The 17871-nt window shown below is 49.4% G+C and overlaps 4 protein-coding genes across 4 annotated transcripts; 1 reads left to right on the forward strand and 3 right to left on the reverse strand.

The window, feature by feature from the left end:
- Positions 1–204: 204 nt before the first annotated feature.
- Positions 205–2004, reverse strand: ASPSYDRAFT_796400 (uncharacterized protein). The gene is made up of 2 exons (XM_040851011.1): positions 1626–2004; positions 205–1523 (listed from the first exon to the last, which is right to left on the reverse strand). The coding sequence occupies exons 1-2, from the start codon at positions 1674–1676 to the stop codon at positions 525–527; spliced, it is 1050 nt and encodes a 349-aa protein (XP_040704967.1). The 5' UTR covers positions 1677–2004; the 3' UTR covers positions 205–524.
- Positions 2005–3949: 1945 nt separating this feature from the next.
- On the forward strand, positions 3950–6535 carry ASPSYDRAFT_29663 (zinc metalloproteinase family protein; the record flags this gene model as incomplete). The annotated part of the gene is made up of 5 exons (XM_040844671.1): positions 3950–4255; positions 4306–4401; positions 4458–6189; positions 6237–6384; positions 6439–6535. The coding sequence occupies 5 exons, from the start codon at positions 3950–3952 to the stop codon at positions 6533–6535; spliced, it is 2379 nt and encodes a 792-aa protein (XP_040704968.1).
- A 1003-nt stretch (positions 6536–7538) lies between these two features.
- On the reverse strand, positions 7539–8319 carry ASPSYDRAFT_87717 (uncharacterized protein; the record flags this gene model as incomplete). The annotated part of the gene is made up of 4 exons (XM_040851887.1): positions 7539–7948; positions 8016–8075; positions 8136–8192; positions 8256–8319. The coding sequence occupies 4 exons, from the start codon at positions 8317–8319 to the stop codon at positions 7539–7541; spliced, it is 591 nt and encodes a 196-aa protein (XP_040704969.1).
- Positions 8320–10771: 2452 nt separating this feature from the next.
- On the reverse strand, positions 10772–13866 carry ASPSYDRAFT_797514 (grainyhead-like protein). Its single transcript, XM_040851014.1, has 5 exons — positions 13603–13866; positions 13381–13530; positions 12722–13258; positions 11397–12661; positions 10772–11342 (listed from the first exon to the last, which is right to left on the reverse strand). Exons 1-5 carry the CDS (start codon positions 13614–13616, stop codon positions 11038–11040), a joined length of 2271 nt encoding a protein of 756 aa, XP_040704970.1. The 5' UTR covers positions 13617–13866; the 3' UTR covers positions 10772–11037.
- Positions 13867–17871: the final 4005 nt, after the last annotated feature.

Raw genomic sequence — 17871 nt, forward strand, 5'->3', positions numbered from 1 at the left:
TTTGGACTTCGTTTCCATACTAGACTGGCTTAGATACCAATCTTTTACGGAGGCTTTCTTGGTTCCATCTTTCATATCCTATATCTAGGAGGTAGTTAAAAAACAAACCTGGTATAAGCCAGCATTAGGCGTTGCGGAGAAGATACTAAAGGCCATGGTGGAATACTTTTCAATTTGCGTTCTGTATTACTCGAATATTCGGGCGTTTGTTCTAGCTAATGTACTGCACACGCAAGATCGCCGTGAGCAGAAAATGGTAGAATAGATAGAAAGTAAATGCTATAAGTATTCGCCAAGGAGACATAAGAGAGGGGTATGTATGTATATGGGAATGTATGGACAGAAAGAAGAGTAAGGGGTAGGGTGTACATTATGAGCACCAGCGCTATAGCTTGGCTTGTACAGGAAAACTGAGCGAGATCATGTCGGTCATCAAAAGGTCGTAACAGGGGTTCCATAACAGGGGCAATAATGAGCAAAGAAAATGAAATACTGGATGCGTATTGTTGTAAGCGGCGAGGGAATTAGGGCCGTAGCTCGCCACCCAATTGCAAGACGGAGCCCGGTCCTTTCTCGCGGACCTTAGGACTACCCATCCCCGGCGGCAAAAGGTTGTCGAGGTTGGAGCGTCTTCGAACATCTTTGCTTGCTAGAGGCGTTCGTCCGAGACCACCTGGAGTCCGGCCACCCCAGGCAGGCTGAGCGGGGCTGGGAGTGACGTTGACAAAGTCCGCAAAATTGAATTGCTGATTGGGTGTGCCGAAATTGGGAAGCACTCCTCCCCCTGGAGTCGGAGTCAGGGACGGGAGGACAGCATGTTGGCTAGGGGGGGTCGAAGGAGGAAATTCTTGTGGCTGGGGCTTATTTGCAATTCTGGCCGGAGTTGGCGAGTTGGCCAGGTACAAGAGGAGGTCTGCTCCATCTTCGTGGCGTAGATTGCGGTCGTTCCGTGACAGTGAGGCATGCTTTGGCGGAGGGGTGCGAGGGGGCGAGGAGCCCACAACCGAGCTGACTTGGAAGCTGTGCACAGGGAGATCAGGGTCATTATCATCATCCGACTGGGCATGGTATCCTGGAGAAGAAAGCTCCGGAATGGGAGCGGTTTCCGTGATATGTGGCAGGTTTTGTCGGCTGCCATGACGGCGGAATCCAGGGGACGACTCCGGCAATTGGTATGAACTCTTCCACGACACCCGAGAAGCCTTTGCGGGACGGTCCGCAACCGAGTCGGATCGGAGGCGTTTTCGGCTGGCAGAGAGCATGGGCTGCATCACCCGCGAGTTGAAGGTTGCGGCATGTCTGTTTCTGGACGACCGGGGAAGCTCCTTTGAATAGGATGGGGCTCGCAGCGGCGAAGTCAAAGGTGTGTCGCAGCGGCTGTTGGAGACATCGGAAGAGGAATCGGACGGTTTGTCACTGCTTCCTAGGGAGATATGCAGTCCCCCATTCTGGCGAGAAGGGAGACGGCCATTCTGGTATTTGACTTTGGCAAGTCCGAGACGGTCCTGGAGGTTGAGGGACACCTATCATAGGAGAACGAGCAGATGTTAGAGTCTTTCTCACGTATTTATTGCATGCCATATTGAATTAGGCCTTGAAGTTGCTCAATTGAGGACTTGACGAACCTGAGCGATGTCAATTTTGCGGATCGTCTTCTCGGGGTTTGACAGGACCATCTCTCGACGGCTTAGGCGATACTGAAACGAGGCTGGAGGGGACCATAAACCGATATGGGGAAAAAAGAGGTTCCTGAGGTTGACCAGGAGTGTTCGAGGACGAGAGGCTGAGGAGCGAGGTTTCAGGAAAGGGATGTCCGAATCCAGAGGAGTGGAGAGGAAGAAGAAGGGCGGCTGGCAGGAGGTCGAGGGACTTGAAACCCAATTGGAGCACGCGAGACACACTAAACAGGGTCCTTTCTGGAAAGCAGCTCAAGCGTCAAAGGGTCACTCCAAGAAATAATCACTACTGAGGGACGAGAAATTATGGAGGCTAAGACCCTGAGGATAAGGTTCGTCCGAGATAAAATTTTTGTTGTTGTCCGGGGGAACAGTCATTATGCAGCTGGGAACAATCAGCGTGTGGAGCGAAAAAACGCGTGCCATCGCGACGCATTCCCCGGTTCGGTAACATTGAGGAACACCCGCGCTTCAGCTCCCGCAACAGGCACCATTTTCCATTTGCCAATTGCCAATTGCCAGTGAGCGAATATCAGCTTCTTGAATATAGATCTGAGATCGCGATCTTGAGCCTCAGCGACCGTCTTGGTTTCAAAAAGCCAGGTGCAAATGATAATTTAGCTAATATAACTTCAAAACCCACTCTGGAATCCGGTATGGAGTCGCCAGCAGCTAGTCAACACCGTTTAGTCGCCCAGCCAAATTCTCCGATCCATCCATTTATGGTTATTTCATCCCTTTTGGTGGCAAAAGGGCATACGATGATACGACGCGGCATTCTCATGGGAGATGAGATCATGAATCCGAGCGCAGCTGCATCCCTTCTTTGTTACGGCGAGACTTGTGCTCTCCACGCCTGTGCTACCACACTAACCAGACCACTACTTACTGACTACCTCCCCTCCGGTACTCCCATCTCGCCGCATGGTCTAATTTGTATTCCCGAGTCGCCAGAATCCAAATGGATGCATCAATTGATGGGGCAAGCGAAATAAAAAGGACCAGGCGATTAAAGACTCAGGCCCACTCGACGACAGGAACGGAGCAAACGAAGCAGGAACAGAAACGAAATGGGAGGATAATGACGTGGTCAGTGCCGGGCTTATGATGCAATCGGAGTACGCTAGAATCCTGTATCAACACCAGCACCAAAAAAAGAAAAGGAAAAAGGCAAGAAGGAAAAGAAGAAGAACGAAAACCCTAAAAAATTAAAAAAATTAGAAAGAAGGGAAGAATGAGTACGTATACATACTCGTACGCCGTCGTTCAATCGGCATGAGGCCGATATCAGTCCGACAACGGGAGCACTGCATGAATTCTTGTACTGCCGGCCAGCAATCGGTCGGCGCCGCGGCGGCGACAAATATAGCAGGCGATCGCTGGGATGTGAAACTAGACAAGTGCTATCCAGTCCACAGACCCACCATTGAGCAGAGCTCTAGCCATGATACCAGCATTATTCGTCGTGGTCGATGGCTGTGAACTTGCTGACCAGAATTTCTGAAATCTTGATTATCCTGCTGTTCTCCTTTTGCGACTCTCCATCCTCCACCAGACATCTCCCGATTTGCGCTGTATACATTTTGACGCTACAGACAAGGTACCTGGTTTCTGAAGTCTCGCCTTGGTCATCCTGCGACACGCCTTGAAAAAAGCTCAAACGCTCTTCTTTGCTCGGGTACGAATGAAATCCTGCATCCTCTGCTCTCCCCACCCCGATCGCTGGCCAGTTGCTTGCTTTGCCTTGGCCAAGTACAGCTGTCCGGCCTCTGCCTTGTTTTTTTCACTTTCTTTTTCCTTTGCATTTATTGCATGCCTTTTCTCGTTTCTTATCGGTCGCTAATAATAATAATGGGCTCTAGCTAGACAGCATTTATTTCCCTCGTTCCTGACGTTCCAGTGGGTGTGGGGGTCGTTCAACATCCACCGCAAACGGTCGCCAGTCCTCCCTCTTCCCTCCGCCTGCCCTCCAGATCTACAGAGCACCCCAACAAGATATAGGAGATCCAATACTCCGCACAGCTCGGTCAATTTTTGTCACTCGTTTCTGGCAGCTGAATTGGTTCCCTACACGACGACGCTCACTTTTGCTACTGTGGTTTTGCGTGAGCCGAGGGAGACTGGGAGAACCTGAGGCCAAGGGTCGCTCCTTCCCGTTCCGTCGAGCCCTACAAGCTTATCGCAACCGCTGCTCCCAACACATCTTCCAACCGCCTTCTGCTGCCATTCTACACGCCTTGTAATAGGCAGCCAGCGAAGTGTCATCTGCAATTATGCCCCTGTTCAAGAATCTGCGCAGTCGCTCCAGGTCCAGCTTCCGAAGTACATCGCGGTCAACAGAAAAATCCAATGGAACCCAGTCAAACGGCGACGTGACCTCTGGAAAGTCCTCCTCAACTATTGACTCGGCATCTTACAGCTCGGTCACTCCACCATCTTCTATCAAACCCACCGCCTCTGCCCAGAATCTGCCATTGAATGGCTCCAATGGCACCTCCAACGGAACGAACTCTCCACTTGCTGTACCCCAGCAGCGCCCACCTCCGGTGACGACCCCGTCCCAACGCAATAGCTACTTCGTATGTGCTCTTCCTCATATTCGATGTTTAATCTTATTGATATTCCATAGGGTGGTAGCTCAGCATTGATCAACGGCGCTGCCCGGTCACCGGCCCCATCATCCCCCTACGCTCCTAGAATCATCTCTATTACGGAAAATGCCTGGGTAGGCTCTTAAAGTTTGTAATCTGCACAGATTTGGCCCGGCTAACTAAGGGCCAGGTTCACCAGAAGGTCCTTTTAATATATGGCCAAGTTGGCGACCCAAGACAACACCCGCTGGACGGAAGCATAGCCGTTAATCATCACCAAGATAACTTTCCCCCAGTTTCATGGCCTGTCAATTCGTCTCATTTCAAGGCCCTTGTGCATCTCGTTCCTGGTCCGAACCGCCTACGCCTCGACTTCGTCTCTACCAAGTCGTCGTCTGGCAACCTACACCATGCCACTCATACCTCTTGGATTAATATAAATTACCTCCCATTGTCTAATTCTCCGCCTCTGCATCTGGTTATGCTTCTGGGGAAAGATTCCGATGGTACATATGACACGGCACCGGAGAAGACAAGCCGTGAGGGTGACGACTTGGAAACTGCGATTCGAAAATACCGAATGGCTGCGTACCTTTGGCAGGCATTTACCGGAGAACAGATGTTTCGTAATAATCTGGGGCGTCGATGCTTTCGTTTCGAGGAAGAATGGCAGACTGGCAGTCTCAGTCAACGTGATGCGGCAAATGGTAAAATGCGCAACGAGGCAAAGATTCATATCGTTCGCACTGAAAAGACGGTCGCGGAGCTTCGGGACCTACAACTTGCCCAACAGTATGGCCCAGCCACTAGGAAAGATGAATTATTCCGTATCGCACAAGAGGCTGTGAAGAACCATTTCGACCTAAGACCGGGACAAAAACAGTATGTCTCTGTCTTGCTCCTCGACTCTCATTGGGACACCGAGTCGCAAACTGTAACCGGTCATGCGGCCTTGGGGTCCAGCAGTGGAGACCTGAAGATGGCAATGTTTGGTTCCCACTGCCTTCAGAGTTACCCGTCGAGTCTAGAAGAGGTAATAGATGCCTTCTCCGACTGTACCCGGACGAATACAAATTACGTCGCGAATGATTGTGGCGAGGCTGGCTCTAGCTGGGAGTCCGCTAACATAGGTATCGGGGCCCATCTACACGAAGTCGGCCATCTCTTTGGTTGTCCACATCAGGAGTCGGGGATTATGCTCAGAGACTACGTTCGCCTCAACCGCTCCTTCGTGACCCGGGAACCCTTCTCCACGCGTACAAAGACACAAGGCCTGCATCCATGCCTGCCCCAAGATGAATGCTCCTGGCATCGATTGGATGCTTTGCGTTTCCGGTTCCACCCCTGCTTCCGGCTTCCTAATGATGCCCCTATGAGCTTGGATGACAGCGTTCAGGTCTGGCCAGTTGAGAACGGCAAGATCCTGTTGACCGCTACCACCGGGGTTGCTTTCATTGAACTGTACTCGGAAAGGGATGACGTGTGCCGCAGTTTCATTGAGTACATCAACACCGAATCGACCAGTAACGGTCTCCCAAAACAAGTCACCCTGAATGAGAGCGAGCTGCGGCAACGGCTATTCGGAACCGATAAAGAGAAAAAGAAGCAAATCAAGATGTCAGTATTTTCCGGTACGCTCGGGTCTTTCACCATCGATTCCATCAGTAGTTTGAAGTCAAAGAACTCCCAAGTGAAGCTACCGAAATCCGTTGGCTACCGAGGCTGCAAGCTCGGAATATCACAGTTGCCCGAAAGTCAACCGGAACAACTCCTCCTGGACTGTGCTTTTCAGTATACCAAGCTGTTGACATCCATCAGAATTTACCACGATGGCAAAGTGCATGGGCTTGAATTCATGTACGAGGATGCAACAAGTCAGTTGTTCGGGAAACAGGAAGGGAAGTCTGACGATTTTGTGCTGGGTAAGTTTAAAACAAACTAATCGCTAATCAGATGTTTCTGCGAATAGAGTCTAATCATACCAATTCAGACACACGTCGTGGAGAAATACTTCTAGGCTTCTATGTCCGAGCCGGACACTGGATCGATGCTATCGAAGTTTTGACTAGCCTGGGTCGAAAATCTGGCGTTTTCGGTAATGCCACCGGGGGCTCAGGGTATGTAATTCTTCTCGACTCTTGGGTGACAATCTTCCTGACTAATTTACTTAGATATAATCTGATACCTCCTCTGGGCTATAAAGTTGCGGGCCTTTCAGGAAGCTGCGGGGATTGGATCGACGGCTTCTCCCTCATAATCATGCACTGATGACAACACCGAGCCCCTAGAACTATAATCGACTCTCATCAGACACCTCGGCCGTTTGAGTATTTTCCATCTTGGACTATGCCACGTCTACGGAAAAGTTGAGGGCACCTCCACGGTAGGGCCAATCCTGCCCACTAGGTTTTCGTAACCTCGCCGTTTATTCAACCATATATAACCATCTGGATGGCACGCCAACCTCTGTGTTGACCGTTTTGCCTTTATTCCTTTGTCATCATTCAATATATCGCTTGCAAACTTGCCTTTGCGTAAGTTTGGTGGTGGGCTTTGCTTGAGCTGCGCATTACCGAGCGATTTACGGCGCAGGTGGCATACGTTTGTCGTGCTCAACAAGCCCATACATAGAACATACATTTGCTGTGGTGTGCCAATCTGTACATTGTTTGCATTGCTCACATGTGAACGGCGTTCGGAATCCTTTTTTCAGCAAAGGTCATGTATACCATGGGATGAGCAGGACTTAGATCATGGATGATTCACCGTGTGGTTATATCATAATTGATAATAGACCGAGTGGTCGAAGATAATACCACAGACATTATATCTGCCCACGTTGCAAATCTTCGTCACAGAACCAACCCCTGTAGTCTAAACACGCTCCGAGTGCCATACTCGACGTCCCAATATCGGACAATACTGTCCATATGTAGTAAAAGCTCATGCTCTGCGAAGAAAGTTTCCCATAGCCTACGCGAGAAAATCTGGCAATGGTTTTCAATCTACTTACTACGCTCGTCAACATGGGCTGGTCACAGTATATGACAATCGATTTGGTTGATTAGATAGATGTACAGTAACAGCCGTTGATAACAACCAGCAAGAAACTTGGACATTTGAAGGAGCAGTATGTGTATCACATTTACGTCCATGAATAGGAGATAGAAAACATTCGATGCTATCTCACCGAAATTGGAAAGCGATTCAACGCAGCATATTCCGATTTTCCAGCCCTAGAATGTGTAACCAGTGTAGGTTGGTAGCCACACTAGAACCCCAAGAGCCGAAGGAAGGTCAAGGTCAGCGCAAGAACGATAGTGCTCATTCCACCCTCAGTGTATCCAGCGTTGACAATTGGTGCAACGGTAGAGCTCGGAGCCTCAAAAGTCGCAGTGGGTGCTTCACTCTCGTCGGCAGAGCTAGACGGGCTAGACTGGAACGTGGTTGTATGTCCTTCTGGGGAGCTGGTGGGAGCTTCAGTCGAAGTAGGCTCGACAGATGGAGAAGCACTGCCAGTTTCCGACAAGGCTGGAGGCTGGTCAAATGTGGGAGCAGGCGATGGTGCTGGGGTGTCCGTCACAAGAGTCGTCTCCGGAATCGAGATGATGGGCGAGTCTCCGGGTGCCTCAGAGGGCCCAGGTCCACAAACAGTCTCGGTGACGGTAACGGTAGCCGGCTCTTGAAACATCAAGAACGGCGTTAGACATATTTCAACAAGTGGCTTGTAGTAACAGCGGAAGCTCACCGGCGCGGCCGAAATGACCATGGTTATCCATGACACGGGCCTTGTCAACATCGTAAGAAACTTCGATATGTGTTAGAATGAAATAGCTTATCGAGTAAAGGAATGAACTTCCAAACATACGCAAGTGTCCCTCCACGTCATCCCCATCAAGGACAGCGTCAAAGCTTGCAAATTTTACTACATAACACTTAGGTCAGTACATTGACGGGTATTATCGGCTTCATGGTACGAGGATCCTACCATTTGCATAGCTAGTGATGACTAGCAAGCAGACAAGAAGAAAGACAGAAAGCTTGTACACCATTTTGAAAGAGTTTCAGACACAGTAATAGTTCGTGAAGCGAATGTGGGAAAGCAACGAAGGCCTTAAATGAGAAAGCGGATGATGAAGGGAAGCGAAAATGAGCAGTGTAATGAAAAACGTATTCAGCGTTGAAGGAGAAACTAGAAGGAAGCGAGTGAAGCAGATATGGAGAAATAGAAGATGAGAGAGAGTGGGAGAGGGAATTGCGGTGTTACTCCCACGGCTTCCATTCCAAGAAGGTGCGACAAAACACCTACCTCAACTTCATAGGGAAGGCACGATCCCGTCCTGGCCTGTTCGCCAGTGACTTCTATTCCCCAGGACCCTCTTCTCCGCAGACCTACTTATCATCTCTAACTAATATCGGTTATGCTAGTACTCATATGGGCAATTCGAGCAAAGGACGTCGCAAAGCGATCCTTTCCTTTCTCACTTCCTTCTAGAACAAGCTAGGACACGGGAGAAAGGACAAGGGCACGGGTGAAGGAAATCTGCAATGACAAGCCACAGTCCATCAAAAAAATCCTGGAGCCTGTCATTATCATCTCTATTAGTAGACTCAGTGGGCCAAAGGCTGGCGGGAATGCACCGTGCACCCACTAGGTGATACAGGAGCACGTAGTAGCAGAACGCCATGCCACTGTATTTAAGCTTAGCTGCCAATGTCATAGCGGGAGCCACTAGAGCAGGACCCCTCATGTTTGCAAGTTCCAATCGTCACGAGCACTACGTCAACGCCCCTTCTGCTCTCACACCGCAGCCCTGTCGACCCAGCGCCGGGCCGAGACCCTCTCCGTAACGTCGTCGGTTTGGAGGAAGATCAGCACAGCGCCGCAGCGAGGATTGGCATTTCAAGCCGTTAGACTCAAAGAAGCTTAGTTAAGGGATCGAATCACGATGGTTCCTGATCTACAGTGACAAATGTCACGGTAAAGACGTTGGTGTTGTACGCAGTACTACAAAGACGTTGACTGTATGGGTCTACTTACTGGCTTGTACTTAGCTTTGCACCATGAGCATTGTAGTGCAAGGAAATGAAATGCCTCTAGGTCAATCATTTTCTTATAGCGTCACTGATACTAAACGACCAAAATCCAGAAAGACAGTGTTGTTCTCCAAGTTGTATACGAAACTCAAACTGAAGTATAAGAAACAGTAAACAAACGTAAAATACGCGAATCGCCCAATTTGCAAAGCCAAAAATACCGTAACCAATTTCCGACATGGCCCAATCCCCACTCCGACGCCGACCTGATTTGCGGCAAAATCCGCACGACGATCGATTAAGCCCAAAATCGACTTTTTTTGGCAACTTTTCCAAGGAAACGGTGCAGTTATGACGCGGAGGGCGTGAAATTTTTTTGCTTTTTTGTTCCGATACCTGGCCCTGCCAAGCTCAGAGCATGAAAGTATGATGTCATTCCCCTCGTCTCTCGCTGCTGAGTTTCACGCCGAACCTCCGAACCCAGATCTGCCTCGATCGCTCTTCGGCGCGAAATCTTCCGCTTGCCCTAGATTTTGAATTTGAGGGTCTAGAAGCGAGATCGACAGAGACTTGAGGGCAAACGAACGGGGAGGGGAAATATTCTTAATTATTTTTTACTACAGTATCCTGTGTAAGTTATCTATGGGGTTTAAGTTTAGCTGGAGCTCGGGATTATGTTCCTCGTTCCTTTTGCGACATCTGCCGTCGAACGGCTGGTTCTGGTACCGCGTGGTTGGTTATTCAGAGTTTTATTGAGGCTAAAAGTAAGGATGGCCCTCATGTGCCTGGCGTGTTCCACGGGTCTCGGTTACTTTTTTTAATAAAAATATTGAACTCAATCAGAGATCATTCGGAGAGAGTTTATTTATGGTGAGCTTCATATTCTGACAAGGCTATCCCCATGAGCTAGGTCAACGTATTCTAAACCTATATACTAAAAGCCCTTTCCTCGACTCTGCTTCTTCCAAGGCTCAAGTCGTATTTGTTTTGCACCTGGTTTTTCCGACATGCCCATTCCAAGGATCCTTTTCTGGTGTTCTGTTTCCGTGCATTTGACGAGCTCTCCCATAAGTTTGTTTTTCTCATGCAAAAAAAAGCCATCACGGTTGGACAGAGAATGGAAAATTGACAGCAGCCGGGCAATCACATCGTAAAGCAAGACAAAAAGACGTAACAATATTGTAGAACGTGAGGGTATCATTTCGTGTGCATGGATCGTCCCTCAACCAAAAGCCACTGTACTGTGGCCGGAAAAAAAAAGAAAAGGAAAGAAAAGGAAAAAACGAAAAAGGAAAATGAAATCACAGGTCATCACCAAATGGTGATGTCGGCCGCCGTATCCAGGGACTTGCAGAGGAGAGTCGCCAGAAGGAGATGGCGGTAGTATCATCGATTAGTATGAGACAAAAAGTATCACCAAAAGCATAATGCCATCCATATAAAAAAGAAAGAGTAGGGGTATCATTGCTCGGGAACTCGTTTATTATCCCCGTATTCAACGCCCCCTAGATGACCGCATTAAAAAGACATGTAGAAAAGAACAGATCCCGAACTCCGCAAAAAGAAGGACAAGGAAATTCTCGAGGAAGGCCGTTTAACATCAAATCCGCGCCTCTTAAAGCGCACCAGGCGCACGCAAGTGAGGCTCAAAAAAGGTATCTTTCGCTCCAAATGTGAATCAGAAGTATGACTTAAGATGGAAAACATAAGCAGTTGCGTCGGTCAGAAGACTTTTAATATCTCAGCTTGACTTCGACTGGGAAAGGCGTATCCGCAGCATCGAATGTCGACGCCTCCGAAATCTCAGCCACCATGTCTTGCCCGTCAGGAAGTTCGCGGACCACATCATCGTCGACCATGATTCTGAGTCCGTTTTCTTTAACGAGGAGCACGCGCATAATACGCTGGGGGTCTATCCGTTGTTTCACAGAGATCTTCTCCATCAGGTCACGGACAGTGCGTTCGGTAAGGTAAACGGCTCGGTAATAATCGTCCTGGTGCTGATCATTCTTCGGGAATCGAACATAGAAGCACGCAACTAGATATCTAAATTAGTTCAAAGACTCGGAGACACTCATATTGTAAGACTTACTCGGCCTAGGTTGCCGTTCTGCTGGCGGTCTATAAGTGGGATCGATATCCACAGCTTCGATATGACCCATGGGCGAGCCGCCATTTCCAGAAGGAAGCCTCTGGACTTTGACAGGGTGCTTTAAGAACCCCTTGTTATCGGGAGTTTCAGACGATTGCCGCGAGAACTGGGGTTCACTGAATAAACTCGCCTGCATGGCGTTGGGAGGGTTCAATGGCGAGTTGATCGACATATGGCTAGTGGTTGGTGAAACGTCTTGCAAGGTGTTTTTGTCAAGGCTGAATTGACGGCCGCCGGGAAATTCCTTCTTAGCGAATTCGCGGTTTTCCGGGAGCTGTACAGGATACAAGTCCGGGTCATCCTGCTCGTCGCCTCGAAGGCCGAGAATGCTAACAGGCCTGGTCGAAGAGAACATATCCTGCAGCAGTGCAAGCTTCTCATGCAAGTCATCGGCAACGCTCGTTTTACCGTTACCATCTTGCGAGCTCATAGATAGCGTGCGCTTGTGCTTGAACATCTTCGTGGGACGTTGGTCCGAACCCTTGAAAGCGACCACGTTGCTGCCACGCTTTCGCTTACCGAAATTTCCTGCTCCCATCTCATTTTGTTGGATCTGCTGGCGTAGTTTCTCGATGGTCTTTTTGACGTGTGCAACATCGTTGGACAGCTTTCGTTCGGCTCCATGATCACGGAAAAGCTTCACTTTGCAATAGCACACTTCCGACTCCTTAGTAGAATCTCGAGTAGAGTCCCCATCAACCAATTCTGTCTTCGCACATAATCTAACAGGGATACCCTTGACGCCCTTGGAATGACTGAAATCGGTCGACAAAAAGTTAAATCGAACAGAGATGGCGCAGTCCGATGCCTTGGAGGCCTGATTGGAGGACCATGTAACGCAGAATCCGTCGAACGATGAATTTTCAAGCTGGATCTGCTTGTTCTTTTGGTCGTCGAGGTTTCCTTGAGCGGGGTCCACAAACTCAACGGCCTGCAACTTGCCTCCCCTATGGTGGGCTTCGCTTGTCCCACGTCCTTCTTTCCAAAGCTGCCAGCAAGCCGAAGGTTTCGCCCTCTGTTCGTCGTCTTGGAAAGAAACGCGGACATATGTTCTATATCTGGCTGGCTTGGAGCTTGATTGTGGAGGTGCGGTATCGACAACAGACAGTGTGTAAGCTTGACCTTTGTTGAGGTACGTGACGGGAATCTCATTTTGGTGGTTAATCATCGCTGTTGGTGCTCTGAGTGTAACATTGTACCGGAAACTAGCAGATTCACGCAACGTTAGTTGAGGGAATGATATGGGCGAAATATCTAAGCCGTACTTTTCACCCTGAAGTTGGAACTCCTGTTGTTCGGGGCCCCGCATCGCTGGGGTCATATGTGAGCGTGAGATCCCCTGCATATCCACGTCATTTATAGACACTTCGCCCAGGGCTTCATCTACCGGCTCAAAACCCATATCGCCCATATCGCCCATATCACCGTGGACAAATTCATTAGGCGCGAACGATACCTGCGGCGCAAAATGTTGCGGGTTCTGATACTGGGGCGAGATGAACTGCTGGCTGAACGGATCAAGAGGCATTCCAGCGCCGTTGTTCGGAATATGGCCCTGCTGGGAAAGCGAAAGAGGAGTGATCATGCTCAATCCCATCCCAGGCGTATGGAGATCACCGGCCGGGCTGTGATATCCAGCACTGAGGTTTCCGGAATTTGGAGTATAATAGCCATGGTGCTGGTTGAGAGGGTCGATGAACTGGACGGCGGTCGAGTCGACCATAGGGGCCATGAACTGTGCATCTTGTGGGTGAGGGCCCTGAAACGAGGAATCCATTTTCATGTCCGTTTCCATGGGGAATCTTGAATTAAATCCAGTCAGCTTCAAAAGATACTTTCGTAAGTCCAGACATGGCGGATCAAAGGTCCTTCCACGACCGGAGAAACAAGGCATAACTACAGGATGTGATACGGTAAGACGTACTTTGAGGAGGGTACATGATGGCCCATTGGAAGCTGAGGGTTGCCGCCTAGCGCCGTGGCAGCGTTCATACTGGACGACGGAGACACGACATCAGAGAAATTTTTCTGAAACCGCTGGATCAACTCCTCGTTGGGCTTCTGCGAGTTGCGCCTACATGAAGCAAGAAATTTAAAGTCAACCTGGGGACGGCCACCGAATTCAGTGAACAGCACAGGAACGTACCTGTTACGGAACATGATGGCCTGGTTATAGCGTGTTTACGCGCCTACCAGTGGGCAGAGAAGCACCAATATCGGTGTCAAGACAGCGCGAGAAGATCGCACAGGCGAAGATAGCACCCAAAATACAAAAGGTGCGTAATTGACCGGGCGCCAGAGAGAAAACAGGAGTTTGGGAGTTTTCCCGTTCTATCTCCGCGCCCTTGCTGTCGTCTCGAGACGCCGGAGCGGCGGTGATTGGTATGTTTAGATGGTAGTGGTGGAAGAGGCACCGGTAGTCATGGTATGACCGCAATGGCGACAGGAAGAGCAAGGTGGTAAAATCGCGACGGTATAAATTATAAAAGCGCCAAAGGCGGGGAAAGCAGGAGAAAGCGAAAGATTGTGGTCGGATAAGGCGCAGGGGTGAGACAAGGGTTGGTGAGTGAAGGTCAGTGATAGCGTGGAAGAGAGATCGAGTGCGCTGAAGAGTGAAAGGCGAGGTTGGGCGACCCGAGGAGGCGATCAGAAATGGAAGTATGAATGAGAATTATTGTCGTCAGAGGGTGGAGGGGAGGGTGGAGGAAGGAGGAAAGTCTGCGATGAATGCTCGGTCGAGGTCGTTCAGAATTGGGAGCTCGGGACGCAGAGGTGCAGGACCGATGAATAATAATAATATTCAGGTAAAATGCAAGTTCGAGGCACGAAATTCGAAAGGGGCGGCTCCTATCGATAGTCGCAAGCGTGACTGAAATACCGACCGGAGTGGATTGCTCGAATGTTTCTAGAATCAGCGTGTTCGATCGACTGTTGAGGCACGGCAGCTCCTTTTGTCCAGCAGCAGTCTGTTCCTAAAATATGAACATTATTCTATTTCGCTGGCTGGAACGGAACCAGACGGGCCATAGACTTTCAGACAATCGATGGAAAACTGAAGGCTAGCGGGGACTGCTCTGAGCGTCCGTGGGTGGGGCCTGCCCAGCATTACTTTTATTATCAATACGTCCCAGGTACCGTATTGAATGGTAATTTAGATCCAATGATACCGGAGTACACCACCCTACAATTAACTAGGAGTAGCTACTACTAGCAATACTTCTTCTGTTCTACTACCTATACTAATGCAACTTCGCGAACTCATAGTTTAACAGACAAAATAGCGATAAAAAGCTAACTTGTAATCATTACTTCAACATTTCTCGAGATAAGCTGAACGAAATGCGGGGTACGTTGCGTAATGCTTTTAGATAGCTATTCCTTCCGCAAAATAATAAGCTCTACTAAATACATCGATCATCAAAACATCTTAGTCAATAAAGTCCCTAGTGCACCCAAATTCCCAATGCTTCCGCGTAGACCGGCAGGCGGGGACAGCTGTCACAATTATGTCGGGCTGTTGTCATTACTCTATTGCAAAGGTGGACGGCGCTGGCACCAAATTTGTTGGCGTTTCTTAGGTTCAGCCACAGTCCCGTGCTTTAATCCAATTGCGTTGTACAGTCAATTAGGGCAAATGGGCGTGCATGTGGGCTGGCTGATTTATAGTGGTTTCAGATGTGACTTCAGATGGGGGCGAATTGGGGATAAAAAGCGTCGAAACGTTTGAGGGCCATCGAGTGAGCGATACTTTAGCAATACAGAATTTGTCCAATAAGTACGGTAATTAGCTGGGTTCGCTATTAGCAACGCATTTGAGGGGGCGACACGAACGGTGAACTGCTTATCCAGGTGCAGCAGACAAGTCAAGTCAGCTTATAGTTTGTCCACACGGAAATATTAGCCACTTTGATAATGTACCTGGTAAAGAGACGCAGACACAAACGTCACACGGCAGCCCGACGTAAAATATGCCATCTGCTGGCATGGGAATGTGAAACGGCTGCATAACTGTAGGCAATAGGCATATCCCTATAGCAGTACTTGTAGATCGGTAGGAGGTACTCATCAGACACAGAGTGTAACAATCAATACTCCGCCAAATTCTACCCCATCAATTGCTCTCGGTCTGACTATCCGCCAATGGTATTCCCGAACGTTGCGCCATCCGAGCTTCAAAATACCGGTAATTGACGATCTGTATTGTTCATTACAACGAACCTCACGAAGTTGAATTTCTCTTGAATTTCCCGGTACTCCACCCCTCCAGGTTACTGCAATACTAGTACAGCCTACTAACGAGTATAGGCAGGTCCTTGGAGCAATGTCAAGTTGTCAGAACACTGCTCGGAATACATCTCCGCAGAGAGAAACAAACGGCATTCAATTGACGACCTCTGGCACCTAGTTATGGCCCCTATCCACTGGTGATATGCTGGACGACCCAACTGACAAGAAGGAATCCAACGCCCGCAACTGATAAATTAACCACAGCCAGTCAGCCGCGCATCGATCTCGAAACAGAGCACTCCGTCTTCGCCCACGCCTCGGCAACTAAGGCAAGGACACCCGGAATCTTAAATCCTCGAAGCGCAATTTGCTGGTTCTTGAACCGAACCACCCACTGCAAAAAAATGAACAAATGAAAGTGTGGATGGCGCACAGTCCATGCTCCACACCAAGCCCACAGTCCGCCCTAAGAGACGAGGGCGGAGAGGAAGAAAGGTAACAGTCCGACTCGCATCATTGCGTCATTATGACATCTTGTCGTCAACCCGTTCAGCCGCCGACGAACTTGCAATCGTCACACAGAGAAGAATTTTAAGAATTGCGTATTTGGGTCGGGCTTTGCGACAATCTAAATCCAACTGAGTGCGTGTGTGGATAGAACTGTCAATTGATTCGCGATCGAGAAAGCGTTGGGGTTAATCCGTTGCGCTTTGTTGATCGGGCCCAGACCATTTTCATTCAATAAATGAGCCAAAAATGGCAATACTTCACTCAAGCAGAGCGCTTTACCCCTTAAAGCCCATTCCGTTATACACGGACCCCGAGAAGCACTCAATGGTTGTTCGTTGCTATTTTTTGTCAACTTATACTAGTTGTTTATTATCGCTTTATTTGTTCCTGATGTTGAGCTCCAGCTACAAAGGTACGATTGGAGAGAAACTTCAGGCCCGGCGGAACCGACCCAGGAACCTGTCCAGTGGGAGCGATTGAGTGTACTTCGGAGTAAGAGGTATAAAAAAAGACCGATTCGATCCCCAGAGGCTCCATGCTCCATGGTCTGTCACCACTCATCACTCCGCTCTGATTCTTCCTCATTGCAGTCTGATTGCCTGGCCGTTCCCCGCTCCGACCGAAACCCAAGCCCTCGTCTGGCCCGTGTCGAGGATTTATTTTCCCATGACTATTAGTAAAGTGGCAAACGCTATATATACAAGTAGACTGTGGTTCTCCGCTTCTCATTCTAATGCTGCAGGTGCCCAATGTTCAGCCATGTGGATGAAGGTTCCAACAGCAGTTATTGGACAGCAATAAACGGGATCTCGCATCCTGCGCTCTCAAAAGTCTCATTGTCATTATCAATTTGGCGCACCCATGGAGCATGTATTTGATTGCCTGGCGATCTCTTCACTCACGGGTTGCCAGTTGCCACCGAGCACCACCTCCTTCCCCTTGTAGATACAACGAGTCAAATGACGCTCGACGATCCCATATCTGCCCTTGAATATACCAGCCACAAGACAGGGTCCCGGCCCGCCAATGAGACTTGCACATTATACGAGCACCGCCACTCAAACACAGCCTTCTCACTTCTCAGTGTCTCTCTGCCTCGACAGGGCAGGATCGTCGCACTTGTGGCTCACCATTGCAGTAACCTTCAGCATTAATAAGGGGAGTAAACAGTTTCATATGACACCCGAAGCACCACTACTGGAACCAGCAAACAATGCCACTGGTCGCACTCGCGGGTGCATGACGGTGTGGAACGCCAGATTTGCCACCCAGTACGTGTACCCCCCTCCAACTCTCTTTGCCCTGTGCACTAATGACGAACTATCATTCGATCGCAGAACTCTCCGGCACCGCCTCGATTCTGGCGTACGTACCTTATCGACTCCGAATTGTGTTCGACGCAGTCTGACTCATACGGATATTTATCCCTTTGTGCAACACGCATGATGAAGGATGTGGTTTTGGTTCTTTATGGTGCCGGCGCGGGGATGGAGCAGGAGATGGAGCAGGAGACGGCAGAACCGCTGCAGATATACCCTCCTTCACAGCCGATATTGGTCCCGGGCTCGATCCCATCCAATGGCGAATCCCTCCTGTCTGCACTCTGCGCCCAACACCCAGAGCTGCTGCTGCTGCTGTCCATCGCCTCTAGTTGAAAACTCAGCTTTGACAATCCGCA

Source organism: Aspergillus sydowii (genome assembly GCF_001890705.1).
Source record: "Aspergillus sydowii CBS 593.65 unplaced genomic scaffold ASPSYscaffold_3, whole genome shotgun sequence".
In the NCBI taxonomy this organism is placed as follows: Eukaryota; Fungi; Ascomycota; class Eurotiomycetes; order Eurotiales; family Aspergillaceae; genus Aspergillus; species Aspergillus sydowii.

Excerpts from the sequence above, each read along its gene's own strand:
- ASPSYDRAFT_796400 (XM_040851011.1), bottom strand. The coding sequence starts at position 1,676 with ATGGTCCTGTCAAACCCCGAGAAGACGATCCGCAAAATTGACATCGCT. Across the intron at positions 1,524-1,625 it reads GCAAAATTGACATCGCTCAG|GTGTCCCTCAACCTCCAGGA; the intron begins GTTCGTCAAGTC and ends CTCCTATGATAG.
- ASPSYDRAFT_797514 (XM_040851014.1), bottom strand. Across the intron at positions 12,662-12,721 it reads TTCCAACTTCAGGGTGAAAA|TTTCCGGTACAATGTTACAC; the intron begins GTACGGCTTAGA and ends TGAATCTGCTAG. Across the intron at positions 11,343-11,396 it reads AGAACGGCAACCTAGGCCGA|TTGCGTGCTTCTATGTTCGA; the intron begins GTAAGTCTTACA and ends TTAGATATCTAG.